Below are 14,295 nucleotides of genomic sequence, written 5' to 3' on the forward strand. Positions count from 1 at the left end.
AGTGAAATGAGGCGATACATGAAATACGATTAGAAGGGTGCTTGACCCTGATGCACTGAAACATGTGAGCTTGTTACATTATTATTATGGATTAGTGGATCATCATGCTGACATAAATGATCAAAAACAATTGACAAAAGCAATTTAATATGCATTTACTCGGGTTTTTAAGCTACATGTGCTATTTCATTCTTAATGATCTCTTCTTTTTAATATTGTTAAGGAGAAAACCTGGGTGGCAAGACTTGTGTTCTAAGTGTCAATCCAGTGGGGCCCCCCAACCTGTAACCTTATGGAGGAGACCACTCTGACTTGCCTCCTATGAACCCCAGGGTCATTTCCAAGCAACCTGGGTTTATTCCAAGGACAGCCTTGAGTTCTGTTTGGGCTTCTCCCTTTATGGACTGGATCCCTCAGAGGGAGCCTTATTCCTGTTTCCTGGGGGAGATGAGCCAACATGCTGCTACTCACAGGAGGAACTGGGCCATGGCCCTGGGACAGTGACCTGCCCAGAACCCTGAAGCTGCTCTCTCATTTACTCACAGTGCAATTCCACAGATAATCATTGAGCTCCAACATTAACCAGGATACTGTACTAGGTGCTTTGATGATTACACAAATGGAAGTAGGACATGGTCCCGGCCCTCTGAGAGTGACAGCTCCCTCCATCATGCAAAGACGCAGGCACATACACACATGCACACAGACACACAGAAATCCACTCATCTAGCAACCCAGCACACACCCCAAGCTGGAATTAGAGTCAGGTAAGATGCAGGCCACTCAAAGTCTTCATCACAGAGACACACTGGGGAAGTTAGGGAGAGATGGGGGACTTAGCACTAGCAATCTGAAGGGACACCACTCCTTCTATAAACACACATCAACGGTACCTGAAACCAAGAAGAAATCAGAAGAGAAAAGGTGAAAGGCTTCAGAAGGGGTGAAAGAGTGCAGAGGAGAAGCATAAAACAGAAGTCACATGTTATCATTTCTAACCTCTGACCCATACTCTGGTTCTTTTCTTAGGCATTAGATGCTCCAGGTACCCATGAATCTCTAACAGTCAATCTTTCAGGGATGTCGGCTGGGGGGGGATCTGCCACCCCTGCGACTCAAGATATCCCTGCAGGTTCTGCTTCTGGCTTGTGGTGGAAGGTATTTTAATATGGCGATTCATGGCTCCAGAAAGCATGTGCCAGGTAAAGCATATTCATATGCCTGGGAGCCCTGCAGGTTTTTAACAGTGCTATACAGGCCAAGGGAGTAGGCAGATAAGGGTCTATGAAGGGATAACTTCTGATAAAAGGTTATGGGATTTTAGAAAAGTCAAGGGTCATAGACTAGAAAAACCTGAAATAGCTCCAAGAGATCCCTTGAGAAAAAATGAGACTATTTTTCATGCACAAATATTCAGCAAAAATTTTTTTTCATTGAAATGACAAAGGAAGTAAAGGAGAGAAAAAAAGCAAAAAGCAAAAAACAAAATAAGCATGTAAAACCTTCTAGAATTCTAGAGAAATCCCTTAAGATTATGATGAGAGGAAGGATGGAGAAAAATAAGCCATTCCAGCCAAAGGTGACCCTAGCTTGGCCTGGAGGTGGGGAAAGGGATTCCCAGCAGCTGTAGGGCTTTAGACATTGTCCATAAGAGTCCCCTCACTTCAGTGGGGCACAGCCTCGCTGCAGGAGATGGATAACCCAGGAGGGAAGAACCAATCAGCCTGGGAAAATACCTCCTGGCAGGGAGATGCATACTAAGTTGCTTGCAGACCTACCCCTTCTGGGCTTGCCTTTCTAACTTTGCTCTCACTCGAGTCCCTCATGCTAGTAAGATTCGACACCTCTCCATAAACCCAAGTTCCCTTTGTTCCTTCTGTGCATCTGGTGATCACAACTTCCAGAACGGCAGTTGAGACTCCTAAGCATCCCTTACTGATCAAGTCAGGTGCTGGAGGAGCCTAACTAACCCCACCAAAGTAAAACCAAACGCCTCGAGTGTAAATTTCAGTTCTTACCTCTTTCTGATAGCATAGTTGATTGTACATGGCCGGTTTGGGGAGTGCTTCAATTTTCACTTCCTGTGTGGAAGTTCGGTAGGAGGGGTTGCTGTAGGTCAGGTTTACCATTCCAGAGTCAGTGAATTTGCATTTTTTGTATCTTTAGGAGGCAAGGTGATGATAAATTAGTTGAGGTATTTTGGGGTAACACCCGAGTGTGGTAGCGGTCTCTAGGAAGCCACCCACGACCGCTGCCCTGGTGTACCTGTCCTGAGTCCACTCCCGGGGAAAGCAGTGGGACCGCCCCGCCTGGCTACTAATGCAAAGAATATGCAAAAACAATCAATACTAGATTAGGCACAAAAAACTGTGGCCTGGTTCTCGGGTTGCCCTCCTTTACTTGCTCTCTTGCCCCTAGTGGGGGAAGCAGCTGCAGAGTTGCCAGCTGCCCTGCAAAAGGCCACATGGCACAGAAGTGACAAGGGAGGCTCCACCCAACCACCAGAAGGGATGTGGCCCTCAGCCCACCAGCCTGCAGGGACACGGGTCTTGACCCTCAGCCCCTGGCCTGTAGGGACCTGGTCCTGCCAACAGCTAGTGGGTGAGCTGAAGGGGACCCTGCCCAAGTCAAGTGTTCAGATGAGACCATAGCCCTGGCTGAAAATGGACTGCAGCCCAGCGAGAGACCTGGACACAAAGGCTCCCAGCTAAGCTGAGTATAGATTTCTGACTCACAGAAATTAAGAGGTATTAAATATTTGTTGTTTTAGGCTGCAAGTTTTGGGGGGTAATTTGTTATGCATCAATAGATTGCTAATACACCAAGCTCTGGAGTTAAAGACAGGTCTTTGTTTCAGTCCCATATCTATTAGTTTACTAGCCGGCATCTTTTTGAGGCTATCTAAACTTTCTAACCTCAGATCCTCATCTGTAGGTGGAAATAACATCTGTATAGCAAGGACGCGGTGGTGTTGATACACATTCATTAAGTGGCAGGTGCTGTCAATATTAGTAAGTAGTATTAAAAGCAGCAGCAGCAAAATCCTGACATTTTTGCTACAAGCTGTGTATAAAGCATTTTGGAAAAAATATAGAGAAAGAAGGACATAAAAAGAAAATCCTAAATTTAAAGTGACACCTTCTTCCTTCCTAAGATAATCATCAATCAGGGATATATTGGCCCACGTTGTAGGGAGGGGTGGTGTTTGTGTGAATAGAAAATCACTTTGAATTGCAATGTTTTAAGGCAGCATGGGGTGGTGTAAAGCAGGGATGCTGGCATCAGTCCCAGCTCTGCCTCTTCCTCCATGGCCTTGGGCACCCCCTCGGTGCCCCCAGCACCCCAGTGTGTAAAGAAAGTCCCTGGGGCAGCTGTGGCCATGTGATGAAATGGCAGACACAGGTGCTCTGCTCTGGCTGGGGGAAGTGTGGGCCTCTCCTGCTGCTCTCACCAAGGACTCAGAATGACACTGGCCAGAGGCCGAAGCAGCAAGTGGTGGCCTCGGGGAAGGTCCCCGCCGTGCTAAGGCAGTGGCCGCTGCAGCCCGCGTTACCTGTACAACATGAACGCCGCCATCGCCAGCAAAATCAGCAGGATGCCCAGGAGCCCTCTGATGGCGTAGCTGGTGGGAAGGCCTTCCGCTAGGACGGACAGAGAGACACTAGGCAGCAGCCAGCAGCAGCCTTCCAGCTGGTGCTTGGGCAGGGCGGGGGGCAGGGTCCCACTCCATCTCAGGAGGCAGGGCCCCTTCTCAGAGAGGCCCCTGGAGTGAGGGTGGCAGCTGGAAGAAACCTGTCCATTTCCAACCCAAGTCCGCTCACTGCCTAGCTACTTGCTTGACTTAAGGCAAATGACATAACTTCTAAGCCTATGTCTGCTCATCAGTGAAATGTGAATAAATATCTCCTATGCCTCGCAGAGATTAAATGAGTGTATGTGTGCATGTGTGCAAATGCCTGCATATGGAAAGCATGCCTTAAGCGGTGACATGGTGGCTATTATGATTAATGTTTCTACAGATTTAGTTCATGAAAAGGATCCATCAACCCCAGAGACCCCATGCACATTAAAGGGTATCAGTGGAGACTTAGATTCCCTGCATTTTCTTTTCTTCACCTGTTGGGGCCTAGGGCTCATCTGGAGTGGCAGGTATGGCCTCATCGGAGCGTGCACAGAGGCCCAGCCATGCATCCTTCTCAGAGCATCTGTGGGGCATAAGAAAACCCAATGTGAAGCCCAGTCATGACCTCACCTTCCTCCAGGACAGGCCAAACCTGGGAGTGGGGTTTTCAGACCCCAGGTGAGTGGTCAGGGGCATGGAGAGGTCAAGGCCAGGAAATGTAGAGCAACCAGTATGAGCCACTGTCTTCTAATAGCTATACCACACTTAAGTCTGTTTTACAGTATGTACCTTTTTAAGAGATTCTTTTAAAAATGAGAAGCAGGAGAGACTTCCGGAGAAGATGGCGGCTTAGTAAGATGCGCGGATCTTAGTTTCTTCTCCAGGACAGCTACTACGGGAGTAGAAACGATACAGAACAGCGCCCAAAGCCACAACAGAGATAAAAAAGACAGCGTACCCCATCCTGGAACGGCTGGCTGGCTGAGAGAAGCCGCTCGGGTGAGATCGCCGAGGCACGCGGGCTTCACCGGGCGGGACGGCAAGCGGCCGGAGTCACTCCCTTCCCCCTTCCCGGGCCGGCTGGGAGAATTGGAGAGGCGGTCCCCTGAAACCGTGGCGGCAGGCGCCCACACCACGTGCGGCCCCCCGGACCAATTGAGAGAATTGGATCGGAAATCCCCAGGCCACGGAGAACGGTGACGGGTGGGGGAGGCCCCTTCCAAACCCGTGACTCCCCGGGAACGTGCACTCTCCCAGGCGGGCCGCTGCCGCTGGCGCCCTCCTGCCACGCTTGTCGCCCGGATGACTAGGAAATTCGGACGGGCGCTTTGCCGGGCTGCAGCGGCCAGCAACCCTCCCTGCATTCGGACCCCAGGCCAGCTCGAACTCTTCCAAGCCGCTTCGGCTAGCGAACCTCCCGGACGGCGAGAGTTTTCCAAAGTTAATGGTCCCACAGCACCTTTTACTGGTGGGACCCGCAGACAAACGTGTGCCACGAGCGCCACCTACTGGGCAGGATAAGAAAAACAGAACCCAGAGATTTCACAGAAAAATCTTCCAACTTTTGGATCCAATACCCAGGGAAATCTGTCTAAATGCGCAGACGCCAACAGAAGATAACAGATCATGCTCAAATAATTGAAAATATGGCCCAGTCAAAGGAACAAACCAATAGTTCAAATGAGATACAGGAGCTGAGACAACTAATGCTGAATATACGAACGGAAATGGAAAACCTCTTCAAAAACGAAATTGATAAATTGAGGGAGGACATGAAGAAGACATGGGCTGTACATAAAGAAGAAATGGAAAAACTGAAAAAACAAATCACAGAACTTATGGAAGTGAAGGACATAGTAGAAAAGATAGAAAAAACAATGGATTCCTACAATGATAGATTCAAAGAGACAGAAGATAGAATTAGTGATTTGGAGGATGGAACATCTGAATTCCAAAAGCAAACAGAAACTATCAGGAAAAGAATGGAAAAATTTGAACAGGGTATCAGGGAACTCAAGGACAATATGAACCGCACAAATATACGTGTTGTGGGTGTCCCAGAAGGAGAAGAGAAGGGAAAAGGAGGAGAAAAACTAATGGAAGAAATTTTCACTGAAAATTTCCCAACTCTTATGAAAGACCTAAAATTACAGATCCAAGAAGTGCAGCGCACCCCAAAGAGATTAGACCCAAATAGGTGTTCTCCAAGACACTTACTAGTTAGAATGTCAGAGGTCAAAGAGAAAGAGAGGATCTTGAAAGCAGCAAGAGAAAAACAACCCATCACATACAAGGGAAACCCAATAAGACTATGTGTAGATTTCTCAGCAGAAACCATGGAGGCTAGAAGACAGTGGGATGATATATTTAAATTACTAAAAGAGAAAAACTGCCAACCAAGACTCCTATATCCAGCAAAATTGTCCTTCAAAAATGAGGGAGAAATTAAAACATTTATAGACAAAAAGTCACTGAGAGAATTTGTGACCAAGAGACCAGCTCTGCAAGAAATACTAAAGGGAGCACTAGAGCCAGAACCAAAAAGACAGAAGAGAGAGGTATGGAGAAAAGTGTAGAAAGAAGGAAAATCAGATATGATATATATAATACAAAAGGCAAAATGGTAGAGGAAAATATTATCCAAACAATAATAACACTAAATGTTAATGGACTGAATTCCCCAATCAAAAGACATAGAATGGCAGAATGGATTAAAAAACAGGATCCTTCTATATGCTGTCTACAGGAAACACATCTTAGACGCAAAGATAAACATAGGTTGAAAGTGAAAGGTTGGGAAAAGATATTTCATGCAAATAACAACCAGAAAATAGCAGGAGTGGCTATACTAATATCCAACAAGTTAGACTTCAAATGTAAAACAGTTAAAAGAGACAAGGAAGGACACTATCTACTAATAAAAGGAACAATTAAACAAGAAGACATAACAATCATAAATATTTACGCACCGAACCAGAATGCCCCAAAATACGTGAGGAATACACTGCAAACACTGAAAAAGGAAATAGACACAAATACCATAATAGATGGAGACTTCAATTCACCACTCTCATCAATGGACAGAACATCTAGACAGAGCATCAATAAAGAAATACAGAATCTGAACATTACAATAAATGAGCTAGACTTAACAGACATTTATAGGACATTACATCCCACAACAGCAGGATACACCTTTTTCTCAAGTGCTCATGGATCATTCTCAAAGATAGACCATATGCTGGGTCACAAAGCAAGTCTTAACAAATTTAAAAAGATTGAAATCATACACAACACTTTCTCGGATCATAAAGGAATGAAGTTGGAAATCAATAATAGGCGGAATGCCAGAAAATTCACAAATATGTGGAGGCTCAACAACACACTCTTAAACAACGAGTGGGTCAAAGAAGAAATTGCAAGAGAAATTAGTAAATACCTCGAGGCAAATGAAAATGAAAACACAACATATCAAAACTTATGGGATGCAGCAAAGGCAGTGCTAAGAGGGAAATTTATTGCCCTAAATGCCTATATCAGAAAAGAAGAAAAGGCAAAAGTGCAGGAATTAACTGTTCACTTGGAAGAACTGGAGAAAGAACAGCAAACTAATCCCAAAGCAAGCAAAAGGAAAGAAATAACAAAGATCAGAACAGAAATAAATGAAATTGAAAACATGAAAACAATAGAGAAAATCAATAAGACCAGAAGTTGGTTCTATTAGAAAATCAATAAGATTGATGGGCCCTTATCAAGATTGACAAAAAGAAGAGAGAGGATGCAAATAAATAAGATCAGAAATGGAAGAGGAGACATAACTACTGACCTCACAGAGATAAAGGAGGTAATAACAGGATACTATGAACAACTTTACGCTAATAAATACAACAATTTAGATGAAATGGACGGGTTCCTGGAAAGACATGAACAACCAACTTTGACTCAAGAAGAAATAGATGACCTCAACAAACCAATCACAAGTAAAGAAATTGATTTAGTCATTCAAAAGCTTCCTAAAAAGAAAAGTCCAGGACCAGATGGCTTCACATGTGAATTCTACCAAACGTTCCAGAAAGAATTAGTACCAATTCTCCTCAAACTCTTTAAAAAAATCGAAGTGGAGGGAAAACTACCTAATTCATTCTATGAAGCCAACATCACCCTCATACCAAAACCAGGCAAAGATATTACAAAAAAAGAAAACTACAGACCAATCTCTCTAATGAATACAGATGCAAAAATTCTCAATAAAATTCTAGCAAATCGTATCCAACAACACATTAAAAGAATTATACATCATGACCAAGTAGGATTCATCCCAGGTATGCAAGGATGGTTCAACATAAGAAAATCAATTAATGTAATACACCATATCAACAAATCAAAGCAGAAAAATCACATGATCATCTCAATTGATGCAGAGAAGGCATTCGACAAGATTCAACATCCTTTCCTGTTGAAAACACTTCAAAGGATAGGAATACAAGGGAACTTCCTTAAAATGATAGAGGGAATATATGAAAAACCCACAGCTAATATCATCCTCAATGGGGAAAAATTGAAAACTTTCCCCCTAAGATCAGGAACAAGACAAGGATGTCCACTATCACCACTATTATTCAACATTGTGTTGGAGGTTCTAGCCAGAGCAATTAGACAAGAAAAAGAAATACAAGGCATCAAAATTGGAAAGGAAGAAGTAAAACTATCACTGTTTGCAGATATGATACTATATGTCAAAAACCCAGAAAAATCCACAACAAAACTACTAGAGCTAATAAATGAGTACAGCAAAGTAGCAGGTTACAAGATCAACATGCAAAAATCTGTAGCATTTCTATACACTAGCAATGAACAAGTGGAGGGGGAAATCAAGAAACAAATCCCATTTACAACTGCAACTAAAAGAATAAAATACCTAGGAATAAATTTAACTAAAGAGACAAAAAACCTATATAAAGAAAACTACAAAAAACTGCTAAAAGAAATCACAGAAGATCTAAATAGATGAAAGGGCATACCGTGTTCATGGATTGGAATACTAAATATAGTTAAGATTTCAATCCTACCTAAATTGATTTACAGATTCAATGCAATACCAATCAAAATCCCTACAACTTATTTTTCAGAAATAGAAAAACCAATAAGCAAATTTATCTGGAAGGGCAGGGTGCCCTGAATTGCTAAAAACATCTTGAGGAAAAAAAACGAAGCTGGAGGTCTAGCGATGCCAGACTTTAAGGCATATTAGGAAGCCACAGTGGTCAAAACAGCATGGTATTGGCATAAAGATAGATATATCGACCAATGGAATCGAATAGAGTGCTCAGATATAGACCCTCTCATCTATGGACATTTGATCTTTGATAAGGCAGTCAAGCCAACTCACCTGGGACAGAACAGTCTCTTCAATAAATGGTGCCTAGAGAACTGGATATCCATATGCAAAAGAATGAAAGAAGACCCATCTTTCACACCTTATACAAAAGTTAACTCAAAATGGATCAAAGATCTAAACATTAGGTCTAAGACCATAAAACAGTTAGAGGAAAATGTTGGGAGATATCTTATGGATCTTACAACTGGAGGCAGTTTTATGGACTTTAAACCAAAGCAAGAACACTGAAGAAGGAAATCAATAAATGGGAGCTCCTCAAAATTAAACACTTTTGTGCATCAAAGAACTTCATCAAGAAAGTAGAAAGACAGCCTACACAATGGGAGACAATATTTGGAAATGATATATCAGATAAAGGTCTAGTATCCAGAATTTATAGAGATTGTTCATCTCAACAACAAAAAGACAGCCAACCCAATTACAAAATGGGAAAAAGACTTGAACAGACACCTATCAGAAGAGGAAATACAAATGGCCAAAAGGCACATGAAGAGATGCTCAATGTCCCTGGCCATTAGAGAAATGCAAATCAAAACCACAATGAGATATCATCTCACACCCACCAGAATGGCCATTATCAACAAAACAGAAAATGACAAGTGCTGGAGAGGATGTGGAGAAAGAGGCACACTTATCCACTGTTGGTGGGAATGTCAAATGGTGCAATCACTGTGGAAGGCAGTGTGGTGGTTCCTCAAAAAGCTGAATATAGAATTGCCATACGACCCAGAAATACCATTGCTGGGAATATACTCAAAGGACTTAAGGGCAAAGACACAAACGGACATTTGCACACCAATGTTTATAGCAGCGTTATTTACAATTGCAAAGAGATGGAAACAGCCAAAATCTCCATCAACAGAAGAGTGGCTAAACAAACTGTGGTATATACATACGATGGAATACTATGCAGCTTTAAGACAGGATAAACTTATGAAGCATGTAATAACATGGATGGACCTAGAGAACATTATGCTGAGTGAGTCTAGCCAAAAACTAAAGGACAAATACTGTATGGTCCCACTGATGTGAACAGACATTCAAGAATAAATTTGGAATATGTAATTGGTAACAGAGTCCAGCAGGAGTTAGAAACAGGGTAAGATAATGGGTAATTGGAGCTGAAGGGATACAGACTGTGCAACAGGACTAGATACAAAACTCAAAAATGGACAACACAATAATACCTAATTGCAAAGTAATCTTGTTAAAACACTGAATGAAGCTGCATCTGAGCTACAGGTTTTTGTTTTGTTTTGTTTTGTTTTGTTTTGACTTTACTATTATTACTTTTATTTTTGTCTCTATATTAACATTCTATATCTTTTTCGGTTATGTTGCTAGTTTTTCTAAACCGATGCAAATATACTAAGAAATGATGATCATGCATCTATGTGATGATGTTAAGAATTACTGATTGCATATGTAGAATGGTATGATTTCTAAATGTTGGGTTAATTTCTTTTTTTCCGTTAATTAAAAAAAAAAGAGAAGGGGTAATTAGAGCTGAAGGGATGCAGACTGTACAACGGGACTGGATATAAAAACTCAGAAATGGACAGCACAATACTACCCAAGTGTAATGCAATTATGTTAAAACACTGAATGAAGCTGCATGTGAGGTATAGGTTTTTTGTTTTTTTTTTCTTTCTATTAATGTTTTAATTCTTATTGTGTTGTCTTTTTATTTCTTTTTCTAAATCGATGCAAATGTACTAAGAAATGAATATGCAACTATGTGATGTTATTAAGAATTACTGATTGTACATGTAGAATGGAATGATTTCTAATTGTTTTGTTAATTCTTTTTTAATTAATAAAAAAATGAGAAGCAGGTTTGTGAGGGAGCTGGAGGTCTGCTGAAAGAATGTTAAGGAAATCCATATTAGCCTTAATTAGACTACCAGATGAGGTGAAAGAAGCTACCAGCCAAGCAAACCTCTGGGTGGAAAAAGACCATCATGAGGTTTAGCTAGAACTCAAGGAAAAAGAAATGTTTTTCTTCTTTTCATTCCTTCACAAGGGAATAAGCAAGACATCCACAGGGAGGGATCAGATGAAGAACTCGGAGCATGAAGAAGGCAGCTTCTTTGCAGTATGTTATGCTCAGGCAATTAAGGGCATCTCCTAGGAGGCTAGAGAAAAACTACTTGCAAGAGCCTTAGAAACCAAGATGCATGAATCTTCAGTCAGAATGCTCAGGTGGATTAAAAATAAGTAAATAATAGGGAGAACAAAATGTTAATTTGGGTAGAGGGAAATATTAGTGGTCAAGGAGAGGAAGGGGTGAGGGGTATGGGATAATGAGTTTTTCCTTTTTATTTGTTTTTCTGGAGTGAAGTAAACGAGAAATTATCATAGTGATGAATACAGAACTATGTGATGATATTGCGAGCCACTGATCGCACACCAAGTATGGAATGTTCATATGTTAAGAATGTTAGTGTTGTATGTTGATTGATTTTATTAATAAAAATTTAAAAATATATGTTAAAAAAAGTTAGTGAGAAAGATACATGATCATATTTAGGTATTTTCTTTTCTTTACAAACTGTTCTAAAAAGAGAGAATGGGGCACACAGCATATGAATTTGATCATGTGCAAATCTTATAATTTTAGGACTGTGAGTCTAGAATTCCTACTGGGGATTACTAATATGTTTTAGATATTGGAATGGAAATCAAATGTTTGTTATCTTTAAAAAAAACTTGATTTTAAAAATAAAGGGGCCAGTACACAGAACAGTAAAAAACTGTTCTAGTAGAAAGTGTCTGGAAAGATACATCAGAATATCAAGAGTGATTATGTATGGATATATGGGTACTCATTTCTTCTTTATTCCTATCTGTATTAAGCGATTTTTTTCCTGAAATGTGCAAAAAAATCCAGATTATAAGAATTGCTCTAAATTGAATATTGTATCATATTTCATCAATTTCAAGATTTTTTCCCCCAGATTCTAATATCTCTGAAATAGAAATGCGTCTTACATTCAATAGCATCCCACCATTGCACTGGTCATTTTTCAGTTTAATCACTCAAATCAAGATGCATCTTACAATTGATACAATGTAATGAAAATAAAACACAACATCTTATACTTGATTTGAGACCCGTTTATGTTATGCCTAGTTCTTTAATAATGGTGTATGTGTGTGTGTGTGTTTGAATGCTGGCTTCGAAATCACTTTAAGCTAAAGCTAAGTCCATCACATCCCTGGGGAACGTTTTTGTTCCAAGTCATAAAGGCCTCTGTGACTTGGTGGCCTCTGAGTGAACGGCAGGACAAGATCATATATTCAACCCGTAACGTGAACACAGATGTCACAGGAAAGGGAGGAGGAAGAATACCATGGAGGAAAACCCTGAGTGATTTCTCTCTACAGCCTTTCTTACAGCGTGTTGCCCTCAGAGCTAAAAATTACGTGCAACCATTTACTGGTCTAAACATGCTCCCTGTCCCCCACAGCAGGGCCTGGTGGCCAGTGATGCACTCAGCCTCCCACCTGCCGGAATTACTGAGCTGGGGCTGCTGGTCTTCTACTGGTCGGGCTGGTGCTTTGATTCAAAGGAGCCTCCACCTGTGTGAACCTACTGACCTTCCTGCTGCCTCCTCCGGGGGTGTGTGGGTCCGGGTGGAAGAAGGGTGCATGGTGGTGGGTTGTGTGTTGGGAAGCACTGGGCTCTTTCCACTCGTGCTGGTAGCCCTGGAAGCTGGGGAAACGTGGCCAGGAACTGCAGAGAAAAGAGGACAGGAGTGTGTCACTCAAGGTCAAAACATCCACACGTGGTCCAAGAACAGAATCTAGAGGACCAGAGGAAGCCATCTTTTAGCTGCTCTAATCCCAGATACTCTCAATAGGGGCCCTGTGGCCACCATGCCTCATATCTTCATCTACCAGACCCTCTGCAGGGGGCTCCCCCCAGAAGGACAGGGCTGCCTCACTGCCTTCCAGGGGCTCTGCCACCCAGGAGCCACATGTCCCAACTCACTAAGGGAGCAGGGCCAGCTGTCAGGTTTGTCGGGACAGGCACACACCACGTCTGAAGCTCTGGCAAAGCAGAGGTGGGTGCAGCCGCCATTGTTCATGCCGCAGGCATTGGTCCCTGAGGGCAGAGGGCACGCATGCCCGAGCTGGGTAGAATCAGGCCTCCAAGCTGAACACTTCTCAAGTGGGAGAGCCAGGGCTAGCCCACTCCCAGGGACAGTGGCACAGGAGAGGAGCAACCACAGGAGGCTGAAAACAAGCTGTAGGAGTGTGAAGTAGGACTCAAGAGACTGTCCTTGGATGCTGGCCATCTGGATCATTAGCAGTTCCGGGGGAAGTGGCCCTGCCGAAGGGTGGGGCACCCAGGGGCCCACCTGTCTGGTGCTGAGGAGAGACCACGGTGATATCCATGAGCCCTTCCACATTGGCTAGGACCGTCTCCTTGTTCTGGCCAGAATACTTGTCTACACGCTGGATCAACTTGGTCTGCCAGTCTGTCCAGTAGATCCACCTGTCCTGCTACTCAATAGGAAACCCACAAAAGAGTGGCTCAGTGCCTAAATGCATTCCCATACCTAGCAGACTGGAATAACAAGGAGGTCCTGCCAGGTCCCAGTTCCCCAGGCCCACCCTTGGAGCCCGGCTCATTTCCCCTGCTTAGTTCCAAGTAGCTGCCTTCCAATGCAGCAATCCTGGGATCCCTATTGTGGCTGGGGGTGTTGGTAACTGGGGTGCTTCTCCCCCAGGCCCAGGGGCATACAGGTCAGAAACTCCAAGGAGAACTTGCAAATTGAAAAAGCATATTCAGCATTACCCTGTAGCTTTACATTTGGGGCATGAAAAAGAAAAAAGCCAAAGAAAATTGTCTTGGCTGCTAGGGTGTCACACACAGTATATATAGATGGGGCAGACGATGATTATCAAAAAGGGACAAAGATTTTGAAATGGTTGTGAGTCCCTGTTTTGGCCCCAGGCTCAGTACATCACCTTCTTCCTTCCCCAAATCATCACACAGGATTACAAGTCCCCAAAATGACAGCTAATAATAATGAAATTGGTTAGAGACACCCCGCATGAGTGGCTTACCATGTGCGAGGTACCATGCTGATACCTGGAGTGTGTTTGGGGAGGGAACTATGATTAAACTCATCTTCTTTAAGGGTCACTGCAGCTCAGAGAGGATCAGTGTCTCATGGGAAGTTTCATGGTTATTTAACGACACACACAGAACTCGAACCCAGGTACCTGGCACGCTGAAGAGACTCAACAAACACGGGGTGGCGGC

General features: G+C 43.0%; 1 protein-coding gene across 1 annotated transcript in view; it reads right to left on the reverse strand.

Annotated features, from left to right (window-relative positions):
- Positions 1 to 14,295, reverse strand: part of LOC143649336 (low-density lipoprotein receptor-related protein 4-like) — a 33,845-nt gene that overhangs the window by 960 nt on the left and 18,590 nt on the right. The window contains 6 exon segments of the mRNA XM_077119439.1: positions 2,019 to 2,160; positions 3,554 to 3,635; positions 4,117 to 4,205; positions 12,621 to 12,756; positions 13,015 to 13,128; positions 13,385 to 13,529. Coding sequence (XP_076975554.1) covers positions 2,019 to 2,160; positions 3,554 to 3,635; positions 4,117 to 4,205; positions 12,621 to 12,756; positions 13,015 to 13,128; positions 13,385 to 13,529 — 708 coding nt within the window.

Source organism: Tamandua tetradactyla, chromosome 11 (genome assembly GCF_023851605.1).
Source record: "Tamandua tetradactyla isolate mTamTet1 chromosome 11, mTamTet1.pri, whole genome shotgun sequence".
NCBI classification, from domain to species: Eukaryota; Metazoa; Chordata; class Mammalia; order Pilosa; family Myrmecophagidae; genus Tamandua; species Tamandua tetradactyla.